The sequence below is a fragment of the Saimiri boliviensis genome, chromosome 16 (assembly GCF_048565385.1).
Source record: "Saimiri boliviensis isolate mSaiBol1 chromosome 16, mSaiBol1.pri, whole genome shotgun sequence".
NCBI classification, from domain to species: domain Eukaryota; kingdom Metazoa; phylum Chordata; class Mammalia; order Primates; family Cebidae; genus Saimiri; species Saimiri boliviensis.
The window spans coordinates 68,003,188-68,018,442 of NC_133464.1; the positions used below are offsets into that span (position 1 = coordinate 68,003,188).

A 15,255-nucleotide genomic window follows, 5' to 3' on the forward strand; every position below is an offset into this window, starting at 1 on the left:
TAACTAATACCAAAACAGAGTTTTAAGATGTAGGGAAGAACATGAAAGCAATTTTATCCTTGAATAAGTAGCTAAAATCAATGCAGAATTTTCATCTTTAGAAATCTTCACAAACAATACCATCATTATAATAATAGCAAGCATTTACTGAGAATTTATCATGCACCAGGCATTCTACTGGGTACTTTCCATTTGTCATTGTCACCAAGATGACCTCCATCGTTATTGTCATCCTCTGCAGCCACACAACCTGGATTCTGTAAAATGGGAATGACAAATAATAGTGCGTTAGTGAAAAACTCAGATGATATGCATAAACAATGCCTAGCATGCAGCATTCTCTGCAGAAGGATTTGCTTCACCGTTACCTTCATTGTCCTTGCTAAGATTTATCTAAGATTTACCCAGTCAGGTACTTTACATTCGTTGTGATATAATCTCTACAGAAACCAGTATGTATAACTTTCTACATTTGATAAATGGGGAAACAGAGACACATACATTGTCTCAATTATCATAATCCTATGAAATACAGGTATTTTGCCCCCACTTTATAAATGAGAGACCTGAAGATTAGGAAGATGGTGTAACCTGTCCTGGGCTGTGTGGCTAGTAAGGCAGGTATCTGGGTCCAAAGTTCAGTTTATTATTGTTTGTTGGGATCTCTGTTCTCTTCTTCAAACTCAACAATTCCATGAAAAGCATATTCTTATATATACTCATTTTGCATCATTATCCAAATGCCACACAGCATTTTTCAAGTGTTTTCCTTATTGAGTCTTTATTTTATTTCATTTTATTTTTTTGAGACGGCATCTTGCTCTGTCACCAGGCTGGAGTGCGGTGGCCTGATCTTGGCTCACTGCAACCTCCACCTACTGGCTTCAAGCAATTCTCCTGCCTCAGCCTCCCGAGTAGCTGGGACTACAGGCACATGCCACCACCCCCAGCTAATTTTTGTATTTTTAGTGGGGAGACGGGGTTTCACCATGTTGGCCAAGCAAGTCTCAATCTCTTGACCTCATGATCCGCCTGTCTCAGCCTTCCAAAATGCTGGGATTACAGGCGTGAGCCACTGTGCCCAGCCCTGAATCTTTATTTTTAATCCATAGGGGAGTTATTCTCAGATGGGCCTTCTAGTTCTCAATTTAGGAAGCTAGGGCTAGTTAAAATCATAGCTACTGACCAAGCAGGGACATGGCCTTGTGTAGAATATGGAACTTTAGATTGAAAACAAAGCAAGAAACCTTTGATTTGGTCCCATTCTTGCCATCTTCTGCCAGTCCTGTGTGGTTCCTATTGACTAATATCTTCCAGCTGTTTTGAGGTTGCTATGTAATCCAAATAGCCATGGGTGTTTCCTTGGTGAACAGCACAAAGTCTGGCCAGGAACTAGAAAATCATCACTTGACGTGACTTTCCAAAGCACAGCCTTAGGCCCACTCATTGATTCCAGGTGCGATTTCAGGAGCAGGAAATGCTGTTGCCACCCATGTTAATGTCTGCTTTAACATGTACCTATGTTGCAATACATGTCTTTCTTCTCAATTAAGATAGCTATCACCAGTGACTTTCCTTGGCTTCTCTGAGTTAGTGGACCTTTTCTTTTTTCTGAATCGATAGCATTAATCTCATCAGTCCATAAGAACTAACATTATACTTGGTTCAGAATCTCAGTCTCCTATTGCAGCATGCATGCCCTAACAAAAGAAAACATCCATTCTTAAAAAAAAATAAAAATAAAAATAAAAACACTTTATTTTAATTGTATCTTCTCTCCAATGTTTTTCTGATCTACAATCATAATTTCATTCTCAAACTAAACTAAATTAACCTTTCTCTGATTGCTGTGGCCAGCATGATATCTCCATAAACCAACAATTATGTTCCTTTTTTCCCCTGTGGTGTTTCAAAATAAGCTTTTGTTCAGATAAGTCGTGCTTTAACACTGATTGTGACACGTACCATGCTTGGCACTGAGGGCACGGAGATTGATAACATAGTGTCCCTGTACTAAAAAAATTCTGTGCTTGAGGGGCAGAGAAGGCAGACACCTAAAGAGATCATTCCATTTCACATGATAAGTCCCTGTATAGAGGGAGGCTTAGAATGTAGTGGAGCCCAGAAGAAAGGGTTTCAAGGATAGATTTTGAAGGTAAGGTACATGACCCAAGTCTTGAGAGACACACAAGTATTAACCAGATAGAGAAGGGTGGAAACAAGAGGCCACAGCACAGACAGATGCATGACACTGTGTGGTCTCAGGCATGAGCGGAGAGCTGGTTACGCCTTCTCTAGGAAGTGTTATAGCCATGGAGAAGAAAGTCTCAGACACAAGAGAGGTGGAAGCCAGGAGACTAAATCATAAAACAATATCAGTTATTCAGATGAGAAGTGACAGGAACCTGAACCAGGGTAATTGAAAGGATCATGGAAAGAATGAGACAAATTCAAGAAGCAGTTTGGACATAGGACAAAAAGACAAATGACACTGAATGTGGGGGAAGGGAAATGGGAGGTTGTCAAGCCCTGGAGGACAGTAATGGGGGACGCAGGAAGAGGACACACTTGCGAAGGAAGCACATGTTGGCTCTGGATGTTCATATGTTTTCTCACTATTAGGACACCTATGTAAAGATATCAAACATGGTGTTTAAAGTTTTTAAAACCTGAATTTGGAGATCAGGAGCAAGGTGAGGACTAGATAGGACTTCATGTTTATATGGATATCTATGTATGTATTTTTGTGGTCATCTGTATAGAGGGACAGCCTAAGCCAAGAGAAAAATGTGTCAACTAAAGCAAGAGCGTAGGGCAAAGAGAGGGGAAGGGTGAGAACAGCTGTGTCAAGGAACCTCTGCATGTCACAGGAGAGCAGCGAAGTGCCGGTTACTCTTTCTTAGCACACCATGAATGGCTCATCACTCAGGACATGATGTCAGTGGCCATGAGAGGACAAACTCATTCACGTGCAGCCTAGAAATATAGTCCGGAGCTCTGGGCTGCATGTAGGGGCATCTCTCACTCAGTCTTTGCCAGGTGACCATTAAAATCAGTTAAGCAGTAAAAAGCTATACACATTGAAAAACCCACATGACAGGAGAAATTAATGAAGAGTGCTAGTGACATGCAAGAAGCATTGAAGAATTTTTGCTAAATATAGTTTGATGGGACCCCTCCCTAAGACAACTTGAAAACCTTCCTGAGAAATAGCATTATTTGCTAGTAAGTGCATGAGAGCTAACACAATGTCACTAACATCCCTTGATCAGAAGGGCAGGGAAAAGAAGAAAGAGCCCTAGAGCTGGTGAGAAGCAGATCACTTGACCTCCATTTTGTCACTGCCATGCAACAGCATTTGAAAGCAGCAGTGCTGGGGAGCCGTGTCAGGGGCGGGGGAGGTCTAGGTTTCATGCAATGGCAACAAGCAGGAAGCTGAAAAGGGAATAGCCCTGGGAAAAAGGCCAGACCATCCCCAACTTATACTTGGCTCGAAGACTAAATCACAAAGGAGCCAAATGCCCAGAGTTGGCCCCATTGCAATGGCTTTTCCAAACAAAATAAGAAATGATGTGGTGATGAAGTTCGCATGCTGGGACTGTCCAGTTTCAGTTCCTTCCCTGCTGAATCCTTGAGCTGGTATTGCACACTTAGTTTAACGACTAACACCAGTTGAAAATCTCTCAAGGAGAATTCTAGTAGAAACTGACTGGAATGTGAATGCAACCAAAAAGGATCTGTCCAATCTGTTCCTAAACAGTTTTATATCATATCATTCGAGAATAAGGACACAGAAAATATAAAATAACATAGGATATATGAAAAGGTTGTATATTGAGGTGGAGTAACAAGCATTTAAGATATAGAAGATGCTGCTAGGATAGAATATTCTTCAGAAAACAAAATTTTTAAAAAACATCTGCTTTGTGTTCTCACCATTGAAAGAAATTTGAAGTACGTGAAATGAGACATAAATTGAAAAGTATCTGGCTAAGAAGCAAGCCGAAATAGTAAGGGAATTGAATGCAATAAGGAAAGATAAGAAAACTAAAAGTGCACTGCCAAAACACAAATCTACATGAAAAGTAGAAAGAACAGACTACATCCAGTCTGAAGTCTAAGTACTAACGTGAACAAAAAGCTTGAAAAGTTATTCCAGAGGAAATAAAGAGGTAAAAAACCATAAGAAAGCTAATTAGTGAAAATGAAGTAGGGAGCTAACATATGGATCCCTGAACCGTCCCAATAAATAAAACAGTACACGAAACATGGTAAATGCTCAGTAAACGTATGCTGAATGAACAAATGATATCCCCATAAAAGAGGCCACTGAAAAATATTCATAAACAGTAACCAAAGTAGTAACAAAACCGCACCGGGCGGAAGAAAGGCCTGACTCTGCAGATCAAAAGGGCTTTACTGAGTACCATACAAAATTAACAAAGAGAGAGGCACCTCACCACGACTTCATGGAATTTTAACGTTTCAAAAATAAAGAAAATATCCTAAAAGCAGAGAAGCAGACAAAAACCAAGCTGTTTTCAGAGAAAGAAAAACTAATCTTAAATTAGTTGTCCCTAAGACATTGAATGCCACAGGATAGTGGACAACGTCTACAGTATTTTGAAGAGACAATTCTTCTGACCCAAGAATTCTGTGCACAGCTGAAGTACAAAGGCACAGATATGTGCAGATATTCAGAGGCTTAAAATGTCTCTTAAGTACTCTTTCAAAAAATAACTTTGAAATAAATATATGTATTTGTATAAATAGTCAATTAAGAGAGGAATCAAAATTCCTTAAGAATGGGAACCTTGTGATATAAAAGGACCAGCAATGAGCATTAGAAGCAGTTCAACAAAAAATCAGATCTAAATAATTGTGGTAAATGTATTTTTTTTAAACTCAAATATCAAGAATCTTTTTTTAAAGGTATACAATACTAAAAATTGTGAATTTAATAATAATAAACAGGGTCTAAATTCTCACATTATTTTTAAAATTAAAAATCAAGAAGACTTTTGGTTAGTTCTGTGGGTTTTGGTTAGTTAAATTGGGGAGGAATAGAAGAAAATAAAAGTGCAACAATTTATGTTACATATGGGAGAGGCAAATCAAATACCCTCATTCCTGAAAATCATTAGAGAAATGTAAGTTCAATCACAATTTTTAAAGAGATGGTCAGACACTGCCAGGAGTTGAGAGGATTTGCCTGTGGATTGGGTGTGGGAAAGGGAGTCAGAGATGACTCCTTGGCGTGGGGCCTGAACAACCAGAAGAGTGGGGTTACCTGCTCCCCTTCACTGACATGGGGGGGGACTTAGAGGGAACAGATTTTCTAGGGTGGAATCCAGGGTTCAGTTTTAAACTTGTTCAGTATAATATGCCTGTTATGTTTGTACACCAAGATGTGCAGTTCCCAGCTCCTTTAAATTACAAAATATTTAATTCTTGAAGGAAAGACCTGAAATAATTTTAGTTCATTAAAAGTGACTGTAGATAGTATAAGTGTCATTCAACATAATGACTTAGTTCCACATCAGCATCCAAGAATCTCATTCTCTTCTGATGAGAATTGCTGTAGATGATTCACCATTTTCCCTTGCAATGAGATAGTACTTCAAAAAACAGCACTCCCTTGGAATAAGGTACATATCTCCTCTTCTTTCACTATTTAAAGCACCTAGGAACCTACACAGATATTTAGTAAAATACTTTTAATGACTATTTCAATATGTTGAGAACCACAAAATAAAATGTTGTGTTATTTCCACGAATAATTTATCTTTTAAATTTTGTATAAAAGTTTTTCTCAACCCAGTAATTATTTGTTTGAGTCATACAGATTCATAGCATAAAAATATGTTAGTTGAGCATGAAAAGATGTTAAAATAATGAGAGCTAATGTTTAATAAGAGAATCACTATTCACAGGTATCCTCTAACATCGTTTACAGTTATTCCTTTACCCAACAAATATTTCTTGATGATCTTTTGTAGGCTTTATTTTGTAGAATGTATACACTCTCTATAAAAATTACTACTTAAGTTTTTCTAATCTATTCATTAAATAAATCCTGAAGGAATAATATAAAATTGGCTTGATTATAGAGTTGGTAGGTTAAAAAAAGTCTTGATTAATCATAACCCAAATAAGTAAAGACATAAGATTAATCAGAATGATTTCAGTGCTGAAATCAGAAGACAGAGTGTCACAAACCACAAGATGATTGGTTTTTGTCAAATTTATTTATTTTAATGTCTTTAGTGCTACAGATATGTATGTGTGTCTGGGTATGTATATGTACTTACTCTCTGGTTAACCAAGTATTTCCTGGAAAATGAATTAACTAGAATACATCATTCTCTGAGTATTTCAGTCATTTAAGTATTCTTTATGTGAAAATAATAAAATTATATTTCTTTTTCAGAATATCTGTAATATAGACTTTTTACTAATGCAACCTCACTTTATATATAATGAACTCTCATTAGTGTGAATTTATGTATAATACAAAACAGATGGACAAATTTACAGGGATACTTTACTTCATGCAATAGGAATATATAACAAAGAACATGTTTGGCCTTTTATTATCAACAAAAGCATATATTTAAATGCAGTAGGAACTTACTATTTCAAGAAGTATTTCACTAAGTCTCAAAAAATACAAAAACCTTTATGTACCCAGTCCAAAACAGTAGATATTTTTATTCAGCCTTCAGTAATTTTCTAAAGTGCTCCCCCTCCAGCCCCTTGCCCCCAAGAGCATTCTGACAGGCCTCTTCCTGTTTTAAGTTTCCAAGTATTCGTTGGCTGGCTAGAGGATAGAAAATAAAAATTTCTACCCATATTTATCTGCAAGTTACGTACTTGAAGTCTAATGAACAGTGCTACTATTATAAAAGTGTCTTTGTGCCTAATAGTTTTGACTCAAAAGGCTGATACATACGTTTACCTCTCAAAAACAAAAACTACTGGTTCATGTTCCCAAAAATATCAATGACAAGCAGTACTAAAAGTAATTTATCTGCAAATAAAAATAAAAATGGAGTATACTAGACACTCAAAGAATGGCTAAAAAAATTTTTTAATCTGTCAATTTCAAGTGTGGGTTAGGATAGAAGCAAATGAAACCTTCATACTCTGCTCACAGGAATGTAAATTGGGAAAACCACTTTGAAAACTGTTTATCAGTATACACTAAAGCTGGACATATGCATACTCTGTGACCCAGCCTTTCCACCCAATGAAATATGCATGTATCTGCTCCAAAAGACATGTTCTGTTATGGTGGCATTATTCATTATAGCCCCACACTGAAATCAACAGAATTACAGAATGGGTAAATGGTGACAAAGTCACACAATAGAATACTGTTGCAGCACTAAAGAGGATAGAGTCCTGCTACACACAACATGGGTAACTCACAGAGACATTATTGAGCCACACAAGCCAGAAACAAAAAAGTATATATTGTATGGTTCCATATTTATAAAGTTCAGAAACAGGCAAACTTAATCTATAGTAATAGAGGTCAGTATAGGGGTTACCTTGGGCAGCAAGAAGATAACGTCCAGAATGGGACACTGGGAGGCTTAGGCGGTATGGATGGTTAAGATTGTGTGTTCACTTTGTAAAAGTACATTCTTAAGATTTGTACTTTATTACAAGTACTTAAACTTGAAAGGCTAACCCCCAAAAAGGAAGAAAAAGGTGGCATATTTATTGGAAAAGGTGTGTCTCTTTCCCTCATTCTCACTGCAAATTTTACCAAGTCCTTTTCTTTTGTTGGCATATGCAATAGAAACAATCTTCAGGCTAGAGAGTACAGGAGATAATCACTATTGGAAAAGAAGCAACATCAGCACAAGAAAATTAAGACATAAAATCCCTGGATTCTTACATGGTGGTGAACATAAACTGAGAGTTACATGTTTTACTTAATTACATTACACATCACAGAAAATTTAACAGCTTTCCTTGAATTTTTTGACAGGACCTGACTAAGAGTCCTTCATGGTACTTGAATCAGTCTTCCCAACTTCTTCTAGTTTTAAGCATTCTGTCATCTATTTCGTGAAATGTAGGGATTTCTCCCTCCCTAACTGTATGGCCTGGGACATGCAGTCCTCTATGCAGTTGTCTTCCTAACAAATTTAAATCTAAATTCCTCCCCTTGGAGGAATCTTGTGTTTGTAAATCTTACTGAAAGTGTGGTCATTTCTGCAGCAAAGAATCTTGCGCTTCACTTACAGTGTATTTGCATCCTAATGCTCCATTTCTTTGCTCATTATTCTAATGTTCTGTGTAGGGTAATGTTTTTGGATCATTTAAAATAATAATTAGGAATTTTAACTGAAGTTAACAAACCTGAGCTGTTAATGGAAGTGATTCTGTGAGCTGATGCTGCTGTGCTCTGCCAACTTCAGCTGAAGTTGTGTCCTCCAGCTACAGCAACCAGGTCACAATTAGTCCCTCCACCTGTCATCTTGGCAAGTTTTTTTGTTTGTTTGTTTTATTTTTTTTTGACATCAACGATAAGATATATTCTGGTTTTAGAAATACCAAAATAAAGAAGACAGTGGAATGATTAGTTAGAATTTGAGCATTTTCTATTTTCTCTATGGTAAGATGGTGGGGTTTAAATTTATTTTTGCTGCACTTGTGACCTGCATTCAAAATCACACAAATTAGCTCACATTCATAATCCCAGCACTTTGGGAGGCTGAGGTGGGAGGGTTGCCTGGGGCCAGGACTTTGAAGCCAACCTGGGCAATACAGCAAGACCTCAACTTGACAAAAATTTAAAAATAAAAAACCAGGTGTGGTGGTACGTGCCTGTAGTCCCAGCTCCTCAGGAGGCTGAGGTGGTAAAATCACTAGAGCCCAGGAGTTAAAGGGTGCAGTGAGCTATGATTGTACCACTGCATTCCAGCCTGGGTGTCAGAGTCAGACCTTGTCTCAAAAAAAAAAAAAAAAAAAAAATTATAAAAATGACAATCTGTAGCCATTGCAGTGGCTCTTTACATGGTAAAAAGCATCACTGGTTAATAAAACCATGTAGCAGCTAATGGGATTGGGTAAGGAGTCTTCAGGGTCATTGCCTTGTCAATGTATTTATGAAAACTTGGAAAATCAATGCTTAATGATGACAGCGGCATGGCCGATAAGTAATATGTCATATAATTTCATTCCAGTTCTAATCCTGCATTTCTCTCAAACCTGGCTCAAGGATCCAAGTTCCATCCCACTTTAATGGCAGCTAACCACTGCTACCATGTTCTCTTTTACTTCTTTCAGTGCTGGTTTTCCCAGTCTAGACTATTCTGTAAGAGTCTGTCCTCATCTATGAAAGCCACTAGAATCCAGTGCTCTGCAGGTTGGTACCTCCAAGAGCTGTAGAATGTGAGGATCGAAGATACATAAATGGTCACCCACAATAGCATTTCCCAGGATAAATTATCCAGGAAGCCTAAGGATTATCCACACTAGAGACCAGAAATGCTAGGAAAGCAGAGATAAGAGCTAAGTCCCAATCACTGGGACAGGGAGGGAGCCTGAAAAGGACTGTGCTGTGTGGTCAGGGTTGTCTATCTGATTCATACATAGACCAATAGGAAAGGATTCTAGAAGACTTTGCACATTTCTTCCTCTTGCTACCCGTAGCTGTGTATCTGATCAAGTTTTACATGATAGCTATGCTCCAGTGTGCCCCATTTTCCTCAGAGATCGTGAGATTCTTGCCAAGAACATAATCTGGAAAGAACATTCTTCCAAGGGTTGCATAACTGCCAGTCTTAGAATTAACTGCCCACCAAAATTAATAATCTATATTCTGGTGATGTTTACATTAATATATCAATATTCAAAAATGGTAATTTTGCTTCTGTTTCCAGCAAGGATACCAGGAACAAGAAAAAGATACATTCTGTAATACCCAGAGTTATGTCATGTGGAGCTTCTTTGTGTAATGGCAGACCTGGCCCTAAGACAGACCCCAGCTGCCTGAGGCTTAGTGGCTTTGTATTTCCAATGACAGTGCTATTACATAGTCACCTCCCATGAAACACTGATGGAAACATGCTTAACTTAAAGTGGACTTAGTTGTCCATATGCGTTTCATCCACTGCAATAAATAATAGTATCAGCTGACATAGTTCACCAGGCTCTTTCTTAGCTGATTCCAAGTAAGATTTCATTAATCTTTACAATAACTTACTAAAGTAGAGACTAGTGTTATCTTCATTTTAGGGATGGAGAAACAGAGATGCAGACAGGTTAAGTAGTTTGCCTCAGATCAGATACTGGACAATGGTGAAAGAACAATTAGAACCAGGCTGACTCTGGAACACATAATCTTAACGACTACTCTATTTTGGATGCACAAAAACATCTTAGCTATTCTTACCACTCATTAATGTAAATATAGTCATTGGCTGTAATAAGTAAATGCCTTGAATAGGATACTATAATTCTTTATCATTTTATCTACCATTAAATTAGCCTTTCTGGCATAATTATAAGTTATTGTAGCAAAATATTATGTGGAAAAACTTTTAGAAAAGTAATCCAGAAGATTTCTGAAAATAGATAATCAGAAAGACGTGTGGGGTACAAAATGTTCACATACTATGGTTTTCAGCTGTTTCCATTTGCACACTAAGTCACAGAGAACTTGAGTAACAAACTCTTTTCCAAAAGGTAGAATTCTAAAGGTCACATTTTCTCTAGGCTTGCAGACAATGTTAACAAGTTCAAGCCGATTATTTTGCTAACTAATAAATTTTTGAGCAAGAGCAGAAAATCAAACACCGCATGTTCTCACTTATAGGCGGGTGTTGAACAATGAGAACACATGGACACAGGGAGGGGAGCACTACACACTGGGGTCTGTTAGGGGGAAATAGGGGAGGGACAGCGGTGGGTGGGGAGTTGGGGTGACATAGCATGGGGAGAAATGCCAGATATAGATGAAGGGGAAGAAGGCAGCAAATCACACCTATGCAACAATCTTGCATGTTCTTCACATGTACCCCAAAACCTAAAATGCAATAAATAAATAAATAAATTTCTGAGAAGCACTGTGACTGAAAATCCATAAGAAATGCATCCCCATGATATTTCCAGATATCGAACATCTCTCTGGGGACTTATTTGCACACCATCTTTCATTCATTTTATTGTTCCATATGTTAAAAAAATTAAAACAGACAAAATTCACACAAAGGGCATTTCTTTGTCAGCGGAGCAGAAACCAGTTCATTTATGTGACAGTGTTCATTCAGACCATCACTTAATTGAAAAGATCCCAGGTATGTTTCCTGTTATTCATGCACAAAATGTGTCAGAAACCCTGCAGAACTAATTAAAATAAGGCTTTGTGTGTGTATGTGTGTCTTTTGTAGGCTAAAGGTAAAGAAAGACAGTGGCTAAGACATCAGGCTACTGGGGAACTAGATGATGCCAAGATCATCGATGGGCTGACTGGAGAAAAAGCCATCTACAAACGTCGGGGTGAGCTGGAGCCACAAGTAAGTCATGATAAACTGCTAGCCTCAGCTCTGCATAGTCCGGCCTTCTTTACAGAAATTTGATTCTTGAGTTGTGTCAAAATATCACAAATCCTGAATATGGCAACCAAGGATTATGGCATTGTGTTAAAAAATGAATATGGCATTGTGTTAAAAAAAAAAAAAAAAAAGAAGACCCCATGAGTATTATACTGTTATTCAACTCAAGGTCCCAGCAGGAAACATAAGGCATGTTCAAATTAGGTAACTTAAAAAATAGTCAATAAAAACGCTATTTACAAAATAAGAGTGGGGCTTAGGAAAATCAAAAAGTAAACAGTGCAGTAATCCAGGGATAGCAACAGCAGGAATCTAACTCACCCGGGCAGAATGAGAGAGCATTTCCTGGAACCTGGAGAAGGCAGTTGATGGAGCAATGGCCTTCAGTAGAAGGGGAGCCAGGCCATGGGCAACGGCAGAGAGGGGGCCGAGGGAACAAATACCCGACACTCAACCCTGACCTCTGTCAATGCCTCTCATGGGCAGAACCCCCTGGAAGCCAGCATCCAAGAGGGCAGCTGATGTGATCATAGGGGGCAAGGGAAATCTTCCCCTTCACCCTCTGAAGGTTCTCTGAAAATCACTGCACAAAAGGCACATTAATAGGAAAAGAGGCATACAAATGTATTAATGTGCACTGGAGTGAAACCAAGGGTGAGTCACCCTCCATGCAGTGAGGTCCCGATACTTATGTACCCTTCTGAAGGGAAAAGGATATGGAGAAGTGGAGGTGGTTTTAGGCAGTAGTAAATGGTTGTAGGGCAATTCAGTGGGCTTGAAGAACACACAGTGGCCTGGGGCAGAATCTGTTGGGCCCGTAGACCAATAGTTTGTGACAGAAGTCCAGATGTGTTGACAGACTTTAGCCTTTCTTCCTGTGATATGAGTTCAGTTGATGAAAACTCAGGAAAGGGCCCAGAGTAATCCTTTTCTTCTTCGGCGCTCTGAACTTTAGGCAGTTAAAGAAACTTCAGAGAACAACTTACCTGGTGTTTTGTGGTGAGAGGAAGGAAGGTCAGAGACCTTGATGCTGCTTCTTCAGTTCAGCATGTCCAAGCACCCTATTTAGTGGCTATCGATTTCTGATCTCCAATACAGTCCATACAGATCAACTCTCAGGACCCAGAGCAGGTGCCCTGGAGGGGAAAGTGAAGACACCTGGTGTGTCTGTGAAGCCTAGAGAAATCTTCAAGTGAAAGCAATTAAACAATCTTGGTGATTCTCTACTGTTCTGTTGCTTTGAAGATCTGTGTCCATCATGTAACTGAAAAAAATACAGAAAACAAGGAAGTCTCCCTTAAACAACTATAATTATAATTATAGTAATATTAGCCATAAATTTAAAATATTCGCAATGTAATAGCAAAACCAAATGGGGACAGGATGAAATATTGAGTCTCTCAGTGAACTCTGTGATCTCCTGTATTCCTGAATAACCAGAATTGCTGAGTAGCCACCAAGAGCTAGGGGTGCAGGGACTGGCAGGGGGAAGGGAGAGTCATTCTTTTTCAGTGTTTATTTAGAGAGGATCTGGTGATGATTTGGGGAGTTCTTATTTCTGTGTCATTGGTATGAGTCAACAACTGCTTTCTTTACTGAATCATTGTGGTCAACAATTGTGTTTGGATACATCTGAAATTGTGAGTAGTCATGGAGCATATGTGTACGTGTTCTTAATTTGGTCAGACTGAACGGTTTTTAAGAAATATGTTGAATTTGCCTCAAACCAGTACACTCTCAATACCCACTGTGTTTTCTTGAAATTACTGACTTTACTCATTATTTTTTATACATGTCAGCAAATATTTAATAACAGAATAATCTGGAATTTTTCTTCTTCCTTTTTTTTTTTCTAGAGACCGGGTCTTGCTCTGTTGCCCAGGCTTTAGTGCAGTGCTACAATCATAGCCCACTACAGCCTCAAACTACTGGGCTCAAGTGATCCTCTCAGCTTAGCCTCCCCAATAGCTGGGACTCTAGGCATACAGCACCATCCCAGCTGACTTATGTATTCTTTATAGAGATGGGTTCTTGCCGTGTTGCCCAGGCTGGTATTGAACTCCTGGCCTCAAGCAATTCTCCCACCTTGGCCTCCCAAAGCACTGCGATCACAGGCATGAGCCACTGCATGCAGTCTTCCTCCTTTTTCTTGTCAGCAAAACTAACAAAGTTTTTTTTAAAAAATCTGCAAATTGGTAGTCATGGGTCTAAAATCAAACTTAATTTTGTGATTTTAATTAACAGTTGTTTCTAGATAGCAATTTGATACCACTTTTATGCTTTCAAACTGTCAAGAAAAGAAAAGCATTAATTCAGTAATACGGAAGGAAGAGAAGATATGCAGGTTACTAAACACCAAAGACATTTTTTAAGTCCTTTCCTTAAGTCCTTTGCCAGACTCCCATCATATAACTATGTTTTAGGAATCTGACATTACTTGTGGCCTATGCGGAGAATAATTTTTGGTCACTACCCAACAGGTACAAGTAAAATTGATGTGGGCTTCCCTCCAAAGTAACACAAACTCTTCCTAGAGTTACTGACTCTAAAGCATGAAGTGAAAATGACATGCCATTATTATTTTTAAGGCATCAACTTCAGTAAGTCAACTTTACTACAGTGAGCTTTGAAAGGACTAGATTCCAAAGGAAAATCTTTTCCACACAGCCCCAACCATTAGCACAAGTCTGAAATTCTGTTTACTGCAATACAACTCATAGGCGCCTTGCTACTTGCCACAACAGACTTATGCAGGGCTGAGCCTATGGCTGGTCTGCCCGTCTCAGGGCTGGCACATTGGGGCTTCTGTGAGATCCCCAAGACAGCCACCCGGGGAAGTTTGTCAGTGCACAAATGGCTTTTCTGTTATTCCTTCCCTCAGCTTGGCAGCCCACAACAGAAACCCAAGCGTCTGCGCCTGGTGGTGGATGTGTCTGGTAGCATGTACCGCTTCAATGGGGTGGACGGCCGGCTGGAGCGCTCAATGGAGGCTGTATGTATGGTCATGGAAGCCTTTGAGAACTACGAGGAGAAGTTCAAGGTAATGACATGAATTAAAAACAATGAGAGGTGTCACTGACCACGATGGTGGATAGGTGGATTCAGTCTCCATCCAGAGTGAATGAAAATATTCATCCTCTCACCAGCACATTCATCAGTGCAAAGAAAACGAAGCCTTTGTTTTATCTGCACTAGTAATTGTAAAATAATGCCATGATTGAAAACACTGATTACTACAGGAGAAATGCTGCAGCCATGATCCTAGAAAAAAGCTACTTAGAAGCAAATGTCTGTTCCCAGACTCCTCAGGGCTCCTGTCCTTATCCCAGTTCCCCATACCCACCCACTCTTGCCCCATTACTAGCCAAGCAGGCTTCCAAAGTTTGAGTCCACCCTAAAAGCCTCAGTATCACGTTCCCTTTCCATGTGGGCAAGGGTTATACAGTCATTGGTGTCTCCCCAGCTGACAATGGTAATGATTATCCCAGAAGAAAAGCAGCCTTCCATTTCAACTATTTCCAGTTTGCTGTTCTTAGTTTGCTGTACACCCTCCATTTCAGAAGTCTGAGCATGGAGAAGGGATTCCCAGTGCTGCTGTGTCACTGCTTAATATGAGCCTATGAATCCTCTCTTAATCAGGCACAGAGAACACCTGCAACTTCTGGCCTTTACCAGAGCAAAC

At 39.0% G+C, this 15,255-nt stretch overlaps 1 protein-coding gene across 3 annotated transcripts in view; it reads left to right on the top strand.

Annotated features, from left to right (window-relative positions):
• VWA8 (von Willebrand factor A domain containing 8) overlaps positions 1–15,255 on the top strand; it is a 372,198-nt gene that overhangs the window by 339,528 nt on the left and 17,415 nt on the right. For all 3 annotated transcript variants that reach the window (XM_003934387.4, XM_074387787.1, XM_074387789.1), the window contains 2 exons: positions 11,409–11,534; positions 14,455–14,613. In XM_003934387.4, the coding sequence (XP_003934436.2) occupies positions 11,409–11,534; positions 14,455–14,613 (285 nt within the window). The remainder of the gene's footprint in view (positions 1–11,408; positions 11,535–14,454; positions 14,614–15,255) is intronic.